Raw genomic sequence first — 15,954 nt, forward strand, 5'->3', positions numbered from 1 at the left:
GGCGCTGCCATTGTCAAATCCATATGACGTTTATGAAGTATCAACCTTCAAAAGACTATGTGTAAAATTTCATGGCATTTTGATTAGTCAGAAAAAAGTTAGAGCTATTTAAGTGAAGCTACTTTTGTTATTTTCAAAACAATAATATTCAAAACAATTTCGTGTGTTAATTTATCATTGCTTCTTGATGAAAAAAATTACTGTACAAGCTCAGCAATGGCTTTAAAAGTGTTATCCGGACTCTGCTCCGTCGTAAAGAACCATTTGTTATTGGTTTGATGAATTTAAACGTGGTCATACACACACCGATGATAGTGTCCGATTGAGGACAACCAGAACGGAAAACATCAAAAAAATGCAGAAATTGGTTATATCTGATCGTAAATTAAAATTGCATGATATAGCTGAGACCGTAAAGATATCAGAAGGCAATGTGTTTACAATTATGCATGAACATTTGACCATTAGAAAGCTCTTTTCAAAGTTGTTGCCGCGTTTACTCACAGTCGATCAAAAACACCAACGTGTTGATGATTCAGAGCAGTGTTTGGCCATGTTTACACGTAATAAATCAGATTTTTCGCTTCGATATGTGACAATGGATGAAACATGGATCCATCACTTCACTCCGGAATCAAAACGATCATCATCTGAATGGACTACAGCCGGTGAAGTACGTCCGAATTGTCCAAAGACACAACAGCCAGTCAGGTTATGGCTTCAGTATTTTCACACTTCGAATTGCTTCCTCATCAACCATATAGTTCAGATCTGGCCCCCAGCGACTGCTGGCTATTCGCTGATCTCAAAAATATGCTCGCCGGTATGAAATATATCTCAAATGAAAAAGTAATTGCCGAAACTAAAGCTTATTTTGAGGTAAAAGACAAATCCTTCAACGAGCACGACATCGAGAAATTAGAGGAGCGTTGGAATGATTGTATTACCCTTGAAGGAGATTATATTGATGTAAAATCGATTTTTTGGCAGAAAAAATTTGTATTTCTTAACATTATTTATTCATTATATTGTTTGCAGCATAAAATTATACAACGCAAGTATAAATACAAACATAGTGAAATAGCTTATATTCTATAAAATGTCAGCTATCTTTTGGTATCGCAAGAAGGACTTTATGAGATACAGAAAAATTTGCAGTCAGTTTGGAGAAAGTTTATTTCTGTACATATATACCGCTAACAGGTATTCTCATTAATTTATTTACAGTTTTCCTTAGAAAATGCTTTAATTAATTTAAGTTTTATTGTATTTTTTCATTAGAATGAAATAATAATTTATAAGGCTTCAGGAAAATTTCTTTTTCATAATAAGGCATTGTAAATTCTTTCTTTGAAGTGTCACTAAATGTGAGCTGAAGTGCACATCTGTTGCTAAGGAATTATATTAATTTATTTATAATCTTACCGACATTTTTTTTCAATTTGAAAAAAATTTAAGATATATGATTCAGAAATTAAATCATTCGTATTGCTTAGTTCACCAATTCATTTAATTATTTTTATTAATTGAATACTTTTAATTCTTCACTTCATTTCGTAGCATATTTTCTCTTAACGCTTTTTAAAAAAATGAAACTAATTAAATATTTTCGTACCAAAAAATAAAAAAACAAAAACGTAAAGCCACTTAAATTAATGACATTAATGAATTACTTTTTGGAATTTTATAAATTAACCGCACTCGATAAGAAAATAACACTTCACCATTTCAGCTCGTCTCAGACAGGCATTTTAGGACTAGCAGGCGAAATGCGAATGAAACAATGTTAAATTGAATATAAATTTAAATTCACAAATCATTTAAAGTACATAATACCCTACATTAAAACCCTGCATTAAGCTTAAATAAAATTTGATAAGATTTGGCAGAAAAAATGACAAAAACAATGCCGAAAAGAAAAAAATTACAAAAAAATATGTTTTGCATTTTTGAAGTCCACTTGAATGTCGAAAACATTTGCAGATAACGTGTAATGCTGAAATAAATTCTTTTTTTCGCCAGATAAAATCACAAAAATGTATTAGAAATAATAAGTAAAAAAAAACTAAATGTAAAAAATATTACCAAGAAAATCAACTTAAACAACAACAACTGAAATTTACATTATACCGTTTGGAAAGGATGGGATGAATGGTTGCTCGCCATTCGCCAGGACAGCGATAAGACCGGCTCGTTGGAGTGGCAATTTCAGGCGTATATGAGCAGGCAGGCAGGCAATTGTTAAATGGTCTCATAAATTCTCCTCTTAACTATGAACTGTTTTACATAATGCTTAAGCAAAAACCACTTTAAGCTACATATAAGTTTAGCAAATAAGTACCAAAAACAAAAATGAGAAATCATAAATTATCTTGTGCGTTTCAAAATTGAAATACATAAGAATTTAAACTTGAGCATTGCAAAGTGGCATAAATATTAAAAATAAATTCACTGCATTATGAAGTATCTTCGTACACCTCATTGAAATAAATATGCTTCCGTGCTATTTATGCAAGCGTAATACCAAGCACTCGTATATGGAGGGTAAAAAAGAAGCACTACCAGCCAGACTGCCAACATCTATGAATACAGCAAAAATGACATTTTTCAGATTCATCACCAACACCAACACCAGTAGCAGTAGCACCAGAATCGTCATCGTCATCAACGTCATCTGCATCATCATCATCATCATCGGGAGTTACTTCCGCTCTCATTGGCATTTCGTGTTACTTCATTTTACTATTGCGCATCCTGCAAAGTATACGGCTATATCCGTTCTTAGTCATTTTTTTCTTTTTCCCATATATTCTTTTGGTTTTATATTATTTTATTTTTTATTTTTGTTTCTTTTTTTTTTTATTTACTCGGTCTTCCAAACGGAAATGGCAGTTTCTTGTTTGTTCAATACAGTTCAATATGCAATGCAACCGCCATTTTCTTTTCGTTTACTTTTTTGATTGCTTTTTAGTTACCTTAATGCTTATCCTAAGGATTTCTGGAAGCAAAAGCGTTGAACTGTTTACATTGCTTGAAAGTGTTCCGAGACATTCGGGTTGATAAAAATTAAATTACGAAAAAGTAAATAACTTGATATGAACACATTTGTTTGATAAATTTTGAAAAAACGATTCCAGATATAATTCAAGAATTTACTTAGAACTACAATAGTTAAGTATTTTAGTACTATCTATATGAATTTATAATTGAAATTTCGTATTTCCACTTGTGCTAGTGTTTGCTCTGTGGTTACTATTCAACATGTGTTGTCTTTTAGTTCTACCTATTAGTAAGCCATGACCAGGCATTATGATTCACGACTTCAATTTATGCAATGATGTTTTAATTTTGAGCAATCCATTAAAGTAACTTACATTACATTAGTATCTATCAATTCGATACAAAGGCTATTCTGTATAAAATATCAGACTAAAAATGGATACCATTTATTATCACGCAAATACGCTCGCTGGATAGTAACATTTTATTAATGAAAATTAGAAATATTTATATTTTCAGTCAGTTTTCACTGTTATGTTAATTACCAAAATAAGAGTACGTATCTCTGAGAGAGACCAACTTTCATAATTCCTTTCCTACAATTGACAGCAAAGGAATTGCAGAGATTATCAATACTATTTACCAAAAACTGTATTATGTGTATTCCTGAAAAATAGTAAATGTGAAATATATCGAGGTATTTTGATGTTTAGATAAAACTCAAGTAGGTGTGTTGCATATATATTTATCCACTACCAATCTCAAACCGATCTGTAAATAAAAAACCTGAAGTGACGCTACCTAATAATTTTAAGAAGCTAATAATAGAAATAAAAACAAATAAATATAAAAAATTCTTTAAAATTTAATTTAATATTTATTTCGGCAACTATTGAATTTTTCGTAAACCAGAAAAATCCGATTTTTTAAATGATATAAAAAAATTAATGATTAATATAGTCCTCATATCGAGAAATGAAGTTAAAAATAACTTAAAATTAGAATCTTTTTAGATATAAAAAGATTTTAGATATATGTAAATTTGTTTAACCAGGTTAAAATCCATTTGAACTGGACCACCTAGTTATACCCCTGTTGTTACTCGTTTATTTTTGGTAAAACAGTTAATAATTCCTCTTATTATGTTTTCCTCTTTACTTTATTCTAAATTATGCTTAATCAATTCCATGACGCGATATGTTTACGGTCTCAGAAGATTTGATTACCTGGGTAATTTCAGGAATGCAATCTTAGGTTGCGACATTGAACAATTTATGAAGATTCGGGTCTGTTAGTTACTGTTCAAATTGGTTAATGCTAAATTCCCTGAATACCTTTTTAATTGTCTGCAAGAATCACGATCCAATAGATCTCTTTTATTTATTATTCTTAGATTTAACTTGTTTTCACAAGTTTTCTTTTTATCCATTCTGTCAGAGTATGGAATTCGCTTTCATGTACAACCAGAAACACAAGTAGAGTAGAAGCTTTCAAAAAACTACGAATTAATACATTATCTTGATATCACCACTTGATATCTGACACTAAATTCTATTTCTTAATTATTTATTATTATTTTTTTTTATACTCGTATCTTTTCTGTTTGCAATATTTAGTTATTTGTTCTAATTTTTAATACTAAATTTTTTTATTTTGATTTGATTTTTTTTCTCTCTTATTTTTTGTTTTATAATCTTTTATGCTTTATTATTTAATAATTTGTAAATTGTTATTTATTATGTATACATTATTTATCTCTTTATTTTTGTTAGTTTTGAAGTTAGTTCTCAGATGATGCAACAAAAGAGTGTTTTTCGCCTTAACGCATTATTAAATAAAATAAATAAAATAAAATAAACTGCAACTTTTTAGAACGTCATATTTTTTATTTGAAACTGAGTTTTTTTTTTCAAATAAATTCTTCGATTTAATTTCGTGTTTTTTAAAAAATCAACTCAAAGAATAGGCTAATAGGCTAGAGTCTTCAAAGAAGAGTCTTCTCGAGTATATCAAAAATCTGTAAAGTTTTAATAGTGTCTTCTGAAAATATGTTCTACTACCAAACGTCATTTGGTACCAGATGTCACCAGTTGGACGACTTTAAATACCACTATGCCATTAATATGAAGTGTGGTATGTGATCTTTTACGTCGCCATTATTAGTTGGCAAAGGTTTTGAGTGACCATCAGAATCATGGGCGCAAATTATGTCACCCATAAGCATTAAGACACCTAAAACTTCTCCGTAATAGGCATTCAATGATTTAAAAAATACAAACGGAAAGCGATCGCTGAAGAATTTTTTCAAGAAAGGAAAAAGTAAATGTTTTTCAAACAAATAAACAATAAACATTTACAAACTATTATTAAGTTATATATGGTATTCATATAAATATTAGTTTAAAAATTCTGGCAATTAAAATTTTGGAACAGTCCAATTTAGCCATTAATAAATGTAGAATATAAAGCGCACCTAATCCAACTTAAAGCAATCATTTAAGAGTTCCATCTTCATAACCACAAATTCTGCCTATAATAACAGTCATAGAGAGATATAGGTATAGTGTAGTATATCCAAAATAAAAAAGAAGTATTTTTGCATATTTTTTGTACATAATGAAATGTAATATAGTGCCATATTTAAATCCACATTTATATCTACAAACATTTTAAATTTAGAATGTAAAAATTGATCAGAAAAACCAGAAGAGAGATTAATATAAATTGCAAGTAAGGAATTTGAGAAATTTTCAATTACTTGCAATGATTTTAAGTGGCATGAATTTTATATAAATTGAAGTAAAATTTTTAAGAAAGTGAAATTTATATACGTTTCAGTGCAAATCCACCTTGAACTGCTTGAATGAATGAACGAATGAATGAGTGAATGAATGAATGCATGCATACAACATGCATGAATGCTTGCAACTGATGAATTCAGTTAAAACATATGGTGGATGTATTCGTGTGTTGGTGGCGAATGCAGGCTACAGGCTGCAGGACGTAGGACCCAAATACGGCAAAGGAGTTAAGTGTAATCGAAACGTTTTAGTGCGAACACATTTTCACTTACATATTCACTTGCATGTGGCTAAACAATTTAAGGGAAAACGTTTTAGTATCCTTTTTAGCATAAGGACATGAAAGTAGATTTTTAACATAAACTGAATTTTGTAATTGATAAAAGCCTTTACCAAAATTTTCTGAACACCAGCTGAAGTTTAGAAATTAAATAAGTGTTTTACATAAAATTTATGTTCTTACATAAAATACTTGCAAATCATTGCAAGTATATACATATATATATATTTGCAATGATTTGCTATATGATTTGATATAACATATATATACATTAAGTCGCAAAGGTTACAATGGGCTGCTCATTTAATTAGAATGGCGTCGGAGAGAAAGCCGAACAGCATATTCAACGCAAAGCCGATGACAATCAGGAATAGAGGTAGGAAAAGAACAAGATGAGATGAGAATGTGTATGGTGATGCAAGAACGATTGGAGTACTGAACTGGAAGAGAGTAGCAGAAGATAGGGACAGATGGAGGCAGATCGTAAGGGAGGCCAAGGTTCATACTGGACTGTAGTGCCAAATAAAAAGAAGAAGATATATATAAAATATATAAAAATATCCTTTTAAACTGAAAATTGCTTTTCTTTGAATGAAACAAATATTATCAAAAACTATACAAAGTAGTTTAAAAACTTCGTGATTTTATCGCTCAGTGAAATAACAACAGCACAAAGAATATGGTTCTACATTCATGAAGGAACGACAAAATAACTAGATGACATCGTCTACGATAAGCACACATAGAGATGTTGAAATAATCAGGGTACATCCCCTCTTAATAATAAAAATATGGTTGAAGAAATCAGCATGCAGCTACTGATAACAAACAAAGCCTACAAAGCTATTTATATTCAAGGTATTGCTTACAGCAGAGCTGTCCAGACTAGATAAGATCGAGGTCAAATTTGCATAGGTTACAGGGCCGCAGAAATAAATACATACGTTCATAATATAATCTTTTTGGAGAAAAATTAACATCGGGCGATAATATTAAATTTATTGGTTCTTCTTTAATTTATCTTTTACAATTTTATCAATTTTATTTTAGGTATTAAGTTTAGTTGTGGCCATACTTATAATATTTTATATTTAATGTAATGATTTATGGCACTGCATACGAGTTTTTTAAACCAGTTGTACAAAGAAAGTATACTAAAGTCTTTGTCAATTAAGTAAATTTACGTCAAAACGTTAAAACATTTTAATTTTTTTATTTATGATGCCATAAAAATAAAATAAAGTAATGTAACGAAAATATAACACAGAAAAATTTGCCTAATTATGGTAGATTAAAAACAAGTCGCGGGCCACATGATGCCCATGGACCATGCTTTAAACAGCCCTGGCTAACAGAATCTTACTAAAACTCATACATGCGTCTACATTTCGACGGCTTAGAAAAATATACTTTGATCTTTATATTTGATCTGACCTAACATAGGACAGTACAGACAAGGGAGGTGGGAGTCTAGAAGCGTCCCATGGAATGGTATTGCCACACAATCAGAACTAATAAAGATGTTTGTTTAAAGACACTTGGAGAATATAATAATCAGTTTGGCTTTGCACTGTTAGCAATTGTTTAGTTGTTATGGCCTACTATACATAAGCAGACAGATTGTTGATTCTTTTTCAAGTGTTTACTAGTAACAAGTGTTGACTACTAATGATAAGAAAGCACATTTAAGAAACCAATGCCAGAATTTTGTTACTGATTTATTTAACCCACTGTAAGATATTATCTCTAGTTTAACTATTTGGGTTTTTGATTGTTTTGCTTGCTTACTACAAGTATCAGAATTTTACTATTGTAAGTTGCAAGTTTAAATTAGAAAGATTTAGTTCTGGATTAAGTAACGTTAATTTTTAATAATTTCTCAAGTGTCTGCTACTAACAATGAGAAACCCATATAGTGGTATATCAGTAATTCGCTGTATTTGTTTTCGAAGTAACTATACTTAAAATATACTAAACTTGCAAATAAAAAATTATATTCTATTTAAATAAATACAAATAGAAATGAACTATTAAAATAAAGCCCCTTCACATTACTGTCGTTTGGAAAACTAAACGCAATATATTCTGCATGAAAACACATTGGCTAACCTTGAGCTCGTTTAGGTGAAGCCAGGCTACCTATAAGTTGCAATCAAAACTGATCACCTTCCTTCCATTTAGCCACTGCTGTTCATACACTCCTAATGCACTGCATTTATCCTTTCAGCCTTTTTATTTATGTCCACTGTTTGTGCAGCTGTTTTGTAGGTGTGCATATCAAACACAACTAAGTTGCAAACAAGGCCGTAAACGTTGCCAACCATTTGGTGTATACACGACTATACAAACAGTAGGAAAATACTATTTTAAAATGATTTGACATTTAAAATGATTTCGAAATGGGGTTTAATATTAGAGTGAAATGGAAAAAATTTACTTTGTACCATCAAACTACCAGAAAAAATGCGACCGAAACAAATTGCAAACAAGGTCCTTTTTAAAAAATTCATCGTGTGGAATAAAGAACTAAACATTAGCAAGCATTTTAGCCAGAAGCCAAATGAAAATTGCTTTCAGTTCTTATAAATTTCAGTTTTTTTACTGTTTCCCAGCATTTAATATGTTTTTTATGTGTTTCAAAATTGTCTGACTTTTAGCATTTAGTAAGTTTATTAAAGAATCAAGAGTTCCTGGGAAGTTTCAATTAAAGTAAAATACCGTGTACATTATTTTAATGATTTTAATGCAAATTTTATGTGTTTTATGTAAGTTGAGAGCAGTAGTTGTGAAACATAAAACCCAGTTAAAACTTGGAATTTTCGTATCATATATTTTCACAACATATGCTTTGGTACTTTTAGTTAATTTCTTCATTGCACATACTTGTCACTTACATATTGTTAACACAATCGTGAAAGGGGTGTATTAACTTTGGAAAATAGTTTGTAACGCACTAAAGTAAACTGTATAACCAGAGATAACAATATCTTTACCTCATAATAAACTTCTTTTTCCTTTTTAGTTTAGAAATATAGAACAGAAACATTTATTGAAATACCTAAACGTTGTTAAAACGACTCCAGCATTGAAAATCAAAAAACTTACAATATAATTAAGTATAGTATATATAATTACCTATAAATACTTTAACGTGAATTTTCGCATATAAATTTGTTTTCAACAAAAGTATTTATAAATAATTTGTCAGCCTATATGTCAGTCATTACGGACCAATTAAGTTTATGATAATGACATATTGGGTTGATCCTATCTTCGTTCAAGTGCTGAAGACCCGTCACATTACAGTTTTAAATTAATTGCATAAAGCGAGTTAGAAAACAGAACAGAATGTTTTCTTTACATCTAAATCACAAACTGTTGAAACTAAACGAATAGACCCATTTGCAAATTGTATGATAACAGACTAGGCAGAGTGGGTTATATACAGTAATATTGTATGAAAGCAGTTTTAAACAAAAACTAGATAAAGCTTTATAAACAGTGATAAAGCCGAAACTAACAATGTAGTTAGAATGTACATTAGCTTTTTATGGCTTGTATTTGTATTCTTCTAAAGCAGAATAAAACGCACAAATGCTATATATACTATGCAGAATTTACTTTATTCTGTTCTGGCAAATTATCGAGCCAAAAACGTGAACGTATCTCTTCTTACTTTTTTCTCTAAGTAAATTTTCTAATGTCAAACCTTTAAATTGAATTTATGGTTGCTGTGATGAATGAATGTTGACGCTACAAAGACATGATATTGAAAGTCAATGATGTTATCTATTAAAAGTTACTACCAATGAGTCTAAAATGCACTTATGAAAATAACGTATAGGTAAGAAAATAAAAACGAATCTCCAAGTGCTTTGAACAAAAATATCAGACTTTGTATAAGATACAAATCAAATTGATAAAATATTTGCATCCATTAATGCATTAGGTTGGTTGTAAACTCTATATTATTAAGCTAATCAAGTTAAATTAGCTAATGAAATTGGCTAATTAAGGAAGATTCGATCCTCCTTCTACTTCACCTACTCATCTATTTTCCACCTATCAACGCGTCAGGCTAGTTACAAAATGCTCAACCCTCCACTTAATATTACCACGAATTAGAAATCAACAAGGATTAAGACGAATTCAACATTCCTCTTTCTTTACCTACCCACCTACCTACCGTACCTACCCAGTTTTATTTAAATAAATGCATTTAATTGCATTTAATTTTCTTTAAAAGTTACTAAAAACAAAGTTTGGACATAGATTCGTTACATACCCTGTATTACATATAAAAGTATAAAATATAAATATTTCTTGTGCAGATTTTATTTAAACTTTCTCTACGAATTATGATGTTGTTGTCATGTTCAATAGAAACATTCTTTACAAAATAATTACTTTCCTTGTTAACTCTTCACAATGGACATATTGTTGCATATTTAAAATATGTAAATACCACAAGAACTTTGCAATTTTCCTCTATCCCAGTAACCATAGAAAAGTACTGAAAATTTAATGAATTTACAAATTATTAAAAAAGGTTATTTGGTCAGTTAAGGACTTCTGTATCCGTACAAATATTCATATGAATACAAGGATAAATGTGTAAAAATGTAAAAACCATGTAAGATAAATGTAATAAAACTTTAAACTCCCTGTGGAATAAATAATAAAGCAATAAAAATGCATTTATACACAATGTTAGCAAAAAAAACGCTAAAAAATCAATCGAAAAAATAAAGTATCTACAATTGAAAAAAACCAAACCACAGAAACCATCATGAATAACATGAAACCAATATCAGTCTAATGTTTGTAAAATCATTTGAATTGCATTGAAAATTTTTATTTAAAAAATTGTAGAGAGACAATTTAAATATTGTTGAATTAAAGAATTTTTACTAAAATTTAATTATTGTTTTTTTCAATAAAAATATTTAATTTTTTCAAGTTTTTGTGGTTTTAATTTATAATTAATTTATTTTTAAGGCTTTTGTGAACACTTATATTAATTTTTTATACAATATTTGTAATATTTTAAGTCTTATTGTTCATAAAATTAATTCATTTAATATAATAAAATAATTATATTATTAAATATAACATAATACATGTATGTGTACTATGTAGATAATCGCCAATAAAGCTCTATTTACAACCAGGCTTTACAATGCAAATCGCTGGTCCAAAATAGAAATAGGACGCTGAAGTTTACTAAATCAGAAATAGATAAGTAGATGAACTAGCCTAAGTAGGCACGCTTAGATATTTACTTGGTCTGCTTTTAACGACTTTTGTTGGGGCTGTGGCTCTACAGATGAAAAAGTAACTGTAATCCACATCACATGTCAGTACCAATCATTGTCTAGCAGAAGATTGAAAATGTTCGTGAGCCGTTTCCTAATTCACTTGACGAGCTGTCATCCTCTAAAGATTGGATTATAACCGACTTCATGGACTTGTCGGGTTCGTTTCCTTCTACTTGAATGCGAAAATCGAACATTCCTTATAGATTCAGGCATTCAAGATTTGTCAGTTTTCAGATAAGTTGTTTTCGTGGTGAAACAAGATTAAAGATAGACAACATTTCAAAAACTTAACTAAGTACTAGTTAACTACTTAACTAGTTAGTTTGAAATTAACTAATTACTATGATATGAGTAAGATATTTGGAAAAATACTACTAAAAATCATGACTGGTACTTTACTTGCGAAAATCGAACATTCCTTATAGATTTAGGCATTCAAGATTTGTCAGTTTTAAGATAAGTAGTTTTCGTGGTGAATCAAGATTAAAGATAGATAACATTTCAAAAACTTAACTAATTACTAGTTAACTACTTAACTAATTAGTTTGAAATTAACTAATTACTAATTACTGATTACTGACTGATACTTTACATACTAACAGTATCTTTTAAAAATAAAATTTATTTAAAAAAGTTTCTGAAAAGTAATCTAAAAACTAAAAATTTACTTCATTTACTAAACCAATTAATCAATCAAATTGACTTGATTTCTGGCTTATATACTCTTCATACAAATAATTATGTTGCAATTATTAATTTACATCGAAAGTTTACTCATTTTATCCCATTCAATTCTTGAGTTACAAATATACATTAGGGTCCCATTAATTTTCGAAAGTCGGAGAATTTCCCACGACACCCCCCAGATCGGTTCATTTTACTAAAAAAATAATCTTTATAAAAATTTAGTTCAATTGGAAAGATTGGAAAATAACCATTTTTTCCATAAAATTCATATTTGATTGCATATATCTCCGATAATATATCAAATATATTATATTATTATATTATTATTCAAATATATTATATTTGAATAAACAATTCACTCATACAAAGTTTTTCTGTATTTCTAATAATTACTGAATAGATGAAAAAATTAGCTAAAATTACCCGATTGAATTTAGTACGTTCTATGAATACGTTTTAACGGTTTGTTGTTTACTAAATTTGCTAAATATATAAATTTAAATTCGCTAAAAACGTCTAGATAGTTATGTACATAAATGTGTTTTCGTGTTATTCATTGAAATACAAAGTATACTTTTGTCGCCTGTCTGTATGAATAACGGTATTTTAACGTCTTTTTGAACTCTCAACTGCAATAACTCATTACTGTAAAATAATTCAAAGTGATTAGATTAAAAAATGCTATATGTCAAATTTATCAAATTTATAAAGAACTAGATACCGAGTTTAATTTTGAAATGGCAGTTACACCTACACTACGTAAAAGAGCAAGATCAAATGTAGAAATTTTAGATCAGAAGATAATAGTTGTTCTTGATGGTTGCAAAATTAGTGATCGTAATGCTCTTCGTCTCGTTATCGCCAAAATTAAATCATTAGGACACAAACAAAGGAAACAATCAAAGATGAATTTTATGGAAAAAATGGTTATTTTCCAAATTTTGGGGCACTTGGGGCGCCATTTGCACTTATTCAATTGAACTAAAATTCTACACAGATTATTTTTTTAGTAAAATAAACCGTAAAAATTTAGTCAAATAAAATTGCCCATATACCTTAGTGGCAATTATGCAAGACAACATCGTTTTTGCTGCAAATGTTTATTGCTTTTTTCGTGTGTTTTTGTATTTGCATTGTTGCTTGTTTTATTATTGTGTTCATGACTTAAACAGCTCTTATCTAATCTCAAATCTATATATTTTACATCGAAAAGGACAAGAATGGTATTACCAAAGGTTGCATGAGAATGAGGTTGTAGCATTATAACTGAAGAATAGAAATATTATTAGTATTAAAAACTGTCACAAGAGATCTCTGTGTAAATATTTTCCATATTTAAAATTTAAAACTCACAACACTCACTATTTTTGGTGAAATTATATGCTTTATATAAAAAAAGTTATAACACAGAAATTCAGTTTTAAGTAAAGAACTTTATATTGGGATTCTTTTATTTTCTTTAAGAGAACTTTAAGTTACTTAAGAAACTTTAGCTTAAAAGTTGACAAACAAGCAATAACCTCAAACAGAGTACAATAACTACAAAGCAGTAACAACCATACCACAAAAAATACTTAAGCGCAGCAGGCGCTCAAGGAGCAACAATCTGAAGCCAATATAGAACTAACATCCTTTGGATGTATTTTTACAAAAACTGTTAAACGCATAGATACGAATGCAATTGTGTTGGTATTTGTAATTGTTTCGTTTTGCATCTATGATAATTTCAACATAATGGCATTCTCTTCTTATTGGGTTTTTCAAGTATTTTGAGGGATTTTGTTGGATGCAGTTAAAATGCAATTGTGTGCAAATTGTGCACAATTGTTATCAAAAAATATTTTGCAATACAGAGGCACGTTTATGTGCCAACAGCTAAAAAATGCGGATGTGTTTAATAAGTTTTTGCACAAACGCATGTGCAGGAAATTAAAAGGAAATTAAGCCATATTCAAAAATTATTTTAAAGTAATTTTTTTGACTTTAAAACTTCAAATAAAAACTTTTTCTCTTATATTTATAATAAATAATTGCTACAGGGCAAAAGCATATTAAAGGAAATGACAACAAAAAAATTAATTGAAAATAACTACTTAAGCTCAGAATTTTTTAAACGCTTATTTGACTACATAAATGATTTTATTAATAAAATCACAATACTAAAGTATATGCATGAGAGATAAAAAAATGCTGAGGAAATACTGACAGCTTAACATTACATTTGTTATTTTACTAATGTTTAATCGACATTAAAAATGTTGCTCATACGTCATGCTGACCAAATGTTCATAAGTTACTTCGTATTTGAAAGGAGCTCATCAGTAACAACTTGTCTACGTCTAATTTGATGCTTAACGTAATGGCTTATGTGCCCTTTCAGCAACTTATTTTGTTGAAGATTTGGTTTTTTTTAATCTTCTATCAAATTCAACTTTTACGTATCACTTTTCAGTTAACTAAATTGAAAACGCATAAATATGACGGCAGCAGACATAACGAAGGAAATACTCGTATATTTGAAAGCGGTGAGATAAGCGGAAAAATTGTGAAAATTGTGAAACACTACAGAATAAAAACAACTACAATAACAACGAGATGAAAAAAAGTAAAATAACTTAGTATGGCATTTCGTAGCAAAGTGGCAACATCATCAACAAGCAACACAAAAAGCATCAAAACTTGTCACTGAAGTTGTTAAGTCATTGTCTTGATGACTTTTTCTTTGATCCTTGGGCACTCATCTTCAACACTAAATACGAGGGCGTCACATTGTATTGTGTTTGTCGTATCTGAGTTATTGTACTTTGTATGGCATAGAAGTTTTTAAGCAAAAGTCATTTTACGCTTTTGCGCATAAATAAATATTACTAAGCGAAAATGTAAATTGCAGGCAACAGAGATTTCAAATATTTGATTAATTTTTCGCTTATAATGTTTACGTGTCAAAGGATATAATGGCATTTCTAAAGGAGAAGTCTTTATTTATATTTAACAGTTTAAATTCAATCGAATTTGCATAACAGTATGTATAGAAAATTTGTTTTTGCTCAAAAGTGAAAAGTAGGAGATGGGAATACTACAATATTTCGTAAACTTAAATGTTCGAGGTGCATAAAAATATATACAATCCTTAAAAATGACAGTCATATTAAAATTCTGTATTTAATTTTAAAGATTTACGCAAAATTTTTAGCTAATAATGGCTGAATTCAAAGCTTTAGCGGAAGTAAAAGCAAAACCTAAAACAGAAAAATTATGTTGAATTAAGTAGTTGGAAAACTGTAAAACTGCTTATCATGGTGTTAAAGTATATCGGCAGTAACTGCCAACTGAATTTTATATGTTCGCAATAAATTTAGTCAGCCTACTACACTAAACGATTTAATAATTATATTGCAATTTTTTTCACGTATTAAATCCTGTAACATTTTAATTTTTTATTAAAATGAATTTTAATTTAGAATATTTTGCATTAATAGAAAAATTGTTTAAGCAACTACTAAATAAGACAATTTGGTTTTTCGTCATCATTTTTAATATGTTTTTGCTAAAGTTCAGAACATTTTCTTCGATAAAAATGATATCAAATCCTGGAAAATATCTTTATTCAGAATTTAAGAAGATAAAAAATATATTGCAATATGTTTTTCAAGTACATCGTTAACATACCTACAACTTTTTCAGGCGTATATAACGGTTCGAATGTATAACATCGAACATAAACCTTAATTGATATGATATTAATGGAAATGTTTCACAAAAAATTATTCTTGGATCACTTTGTACCTAATCTGTTTAGCTGACCTTCCTCAATATAATTCACTACTTTTCAAGATTTTGAAATGATGATATCGATTTTGCGGAAAAA

General features: G+C 29.1%; 2 protein-coding genes across 2 annotated transcripts in view; both read right to left on the reverse strand.

Moving 5' to 3' along the window:
* The window catches only part of LOC119675746 (protein GVQW3-like), a 47,870-nt gene extending 45,147 nt beyond the window's left edge, over positions 1–2,723 (reverse strand). The window contains exon 1 of the mRNA XM_038086951.1: positions 2,625–2,723. Within this exon, the coding sequence (XP_037942879.1) occupies positions 2,625–2,723 (99 nt within the window). The remainder of the gene's footprint in view (positions 1–2,624) is intronic.
* The window catches only part of LOC119675745 (acetylcholine receptor subunit alpha-like 1), a 257,042-nt gene that overhangs the window by 96,771 nt on the left and 144,317 nt on the right, over positions 1–15,954 (reverse strand). The window lies entirely within an intron of this gene.

Source organism: Teleopsis dalmanni, chromosome 2, assembly GCF_002237135.1.
Source record: "Teleopsis dalmanni isolate 2A chromosome 2, ASM223713v2, whole genome shotgun sequence".
Lineage (NCBI taxonomy): Eukaryota > Metazoa > Arthropoda > Insecta > Diptera > Diopsidae > Teleopsis > Teleopsis dalmanni.